The sequence below is a fragment of the Triticum aestivum genome, chromosome 3B, assembly GCF_018294505.1.
Source record: "Triticum aestivum cultivar Chinese Spring chromosome 3B, IWGSC CS RefSeq v2.1, whole genome shotgun sequence".
In the NCBI taxonomy this organism is placed as follows: Eukaryota; Viridiplantae; Streptophyta; class Magnoliopsida; order Poales; family Poaceae; genus Triticum; species Triticum aestivum.
Window position 1 is genome coordinate 687,514,118 of NC_057801.1, and position 2,795 is coordinate 687,516,912.

The 2,795-nt window shown below is 44.0% G+C and overlaps 1 protein-coding gene across 1 annotated transcript; it reads right to left on the minus strand.

The window, feature by feature from the left end:
- Nucleotides 1–1,152: 1,152 nt before the first annotated feature.
- On the minus strand, nt 1,153–1,950 carry LOC123067703 (probably inactive leucine-rich repeat receptor-like protein kinase At5g48380). Its single transcript, XM_044490387.1, has one exon. The coding sequence runs from the start codon at nt 1,948–1,950 to the stop codon at nt 1,153–1,155; it is 798 nt and encodes a 265-aa protein (XP_044346322.1).
- Between the last annotated feature and the right edge of the window lie 845 nt (nt 1,951–2,795).

Below are 2,795 nucleotides of genomic sequence, written 5' to 3' on the forward strand. Positions count from 1 at the left end.
CCACGCATACCGAATGTGACGTCTAAGCAAGGGGTAGCTGCGGCTGAATAGCCACTAGGCCAGGGAAGCGTCAATGATATTTGGGACTGATAAACCTATCTATATCTACTTCAAAAAAATTGGATTCAAAATTTGATTTCAAATTTCATCCGAATTTTTTCCGGAATTTCGTGGTTACCGTGGTAACCGCAAATTCCGGTGCCCCACGAGAAAAAAGGTCCGCTCGGGATCCAAAACCTTGAACCGGACAGTATATCTCTGGAAGGAATGGCAAGAGATTGAGCATTTTAATTGCTACTCAGAATTGAAGCATAATTGGACTGGACCAAGTGGCAAAAACCTTCAGAGTTTGGTAGAGGCAGAAGTCTACAGTTACTATAAAACTTAAATTGTTGTCTGCTAGTACTTGCTAGACCAGTAGCTGTATACCAACAAGATTTCCCATGGATATGCAAGGTTCTCAGTAGAAAGATGATCGGTATGCATCTTTTCAGAATCGAAATATGCACTACAGGCAAACCAAAGCGCTGGCACTTGCGACTGGCTAGGTATACATATTTGTTACTTCAATCTGTTCCTTAATTGAAATAAACTGAGGTTACTGTTCAGAACAAGTGAATCATCTTTTCGAAAGAAAAAAGCACACAAGTGAATATCATATGCGAACAACGAAGGCACGGAGCCTCTTGGAGCAGACCAAGGAGTGCAGGATCCAATACTGTAATGATCATTGATCGTGTGGCATTTACGCAATGGTGTACCGCAACAAAGCCCCCAGTTCCCAACAAAGTTCATAGGCGGAACTTCTGTAGCAAAACAGGAATAGTCCCTGATAACACGTTCTATCAATGCAATGATACGCAAGCTTTGCGTATTCATGAAAAAAAAGAATGTAGTTAACCGATCTAGCTTATCGAATCGCACAAACGGCTAGTAAATCGTTCTGTAAGTTGGTTATGCTGAAGGTTGAAATAATCATTCCAGAAGAGTTGAAATGCGCATTACAAGCAGAGCACACACACTTGCTAAGTTACATATCATGAGGTGACAAAGCTACTAGTAAGTTTTTCATGCAGAAACAGAAACCAACCTAAACTTGTGGTTCACATTTGGCCCATGTTGATGACAGACAAAAGTTCCAGAACATGTGGATCATGTGCGGAAGACACAAGGAAGGATCCTCTCACGGCAGAGTAAGTGGAAGTAGAAGGCCACCACGAACCCTAGGACGAACCCGACAACCGCTCCGATACTGGACTCTTCGTTGATCCTGCGCAGCCTGATTGGTATCAGCCTCCATCTTTGACTCCTGGGGCACTCGTCCAATGGTGCACCACAAAGGTCCCGATTACCAGCAAAGTATAAAGGCGAGAAGTCCTGTGCAAAAGTGGGGATAGGCCCTGATAGTAAGTTTCCTGCAACATTGGATGAGGTTAACCGACCGAGCATGCTGAAGCGTTCTGGAATTTGACCTCTGAGTTGGTTATGCTGAAGGTTGAACGTGTTCAGGTATGCCAAATTTGCCATACTCTCTGGGATTTCACTTGAAAAGTTATTGTATGAGAGAATCAGAGATGTCACATACGGTATCTGCTGTGCGATACCAGAGGGAATGGGTCCTGAAAAGTTGTTATACGACAGGTCCAAGATGTTCAAGCTTGTGCAATTTTGAAGACCCTGAGGAAATGGGCCTTCAAGTCCTAGGTTGTCGAGTCGCAGAGAGAGAACCTTGTTCTCGTAGCCGTGCCAGCATTCCACACCAGTAAAGCTGCATATGTAACCGTTGGTGGCATATCCGAAGTTCCAAGAGGATTTGAGTATGCCCAAGGGATCAATCACTGATTGTTGCACAGACCTCAGGCACTGGATATCTTGTTCAGAACCAAAACACAACGATGATGAGCTGCTCAAGAGGAGAGACAAAAGGAGGAACTTGGTATCCTCAGCCATCACTCTGCCGGGCCAAAAGCCGCAACTTGTCAATTCCAACGCCAGCGCCACCTGACCAAAACATGTGTAAGAACACTTATAAACTCGGATTCAAATAAACAAGACCAAGACATGGATACACTACAAAGCAGCCTTCAGAAACGCAAATAATAAGACATGTTTACTTGCTTTGTTGATTTCATGTACAAATAGTTCTTGGACAAGATGATGTGTTTGGGAAAACTCACCAGTTGATGCAGCCAAAGCAGAGGCCACCGCCTGCAAAGATTGAACGGGAGCAACGCTTTTAAAACGGAGAATCCCTCCAATAGAGGACATAATATTTTTCCTGTTAAATTCTAAAGTCCTGTTGACGCTAGCACATTGCACCAAGGCAACAGAAATTCAGTCGGCCGGCCGGCCGGCCGGCAGGTAACGTAACAAGGAAATTAATGCTGTGTTGGCTTAGAGAAGGTCTAGGTTTAGGGAGTTAACTATGTTAGGAGTTCAATCATATGGTGTAAGGTGATTTCCGCAAACATGGAGGACGACGCATGGCGCACACACTCGTACAGCGCCTACTCAAGACCAGAATGACGGAGCTTCAAAATTGATGAAAAATCACCAGATGTGTCATGTGTCTCGACGGAAATGTAGACTCCCACTGAAATAATATTCTGTCTTAGGCTGCGCTTGGATTCGCTGTAACTAATTAGGAGGTGTTTATTTTACACTTGTATCTTATCGGCCGCTCAGCAATTTTCGGCTGGAAACCAGACAATGAGCCGAGACTTGTATTTTTTCAAGATGTATTTAAAGGGAACATGACAATCCAATCAGGGCCTTAATGAGATGTGCATGTTTTC

What these genes read in the sequence shown, in the direction of transcription:
- LOC123067703 (XM_044490387.1), bottom strand. Translation starts at nt 1,950, where the DNA reads ATGGCTGAGGATACCAAGTTCCTCCTTTTGTCTCTCCTCTTGAGCAGC.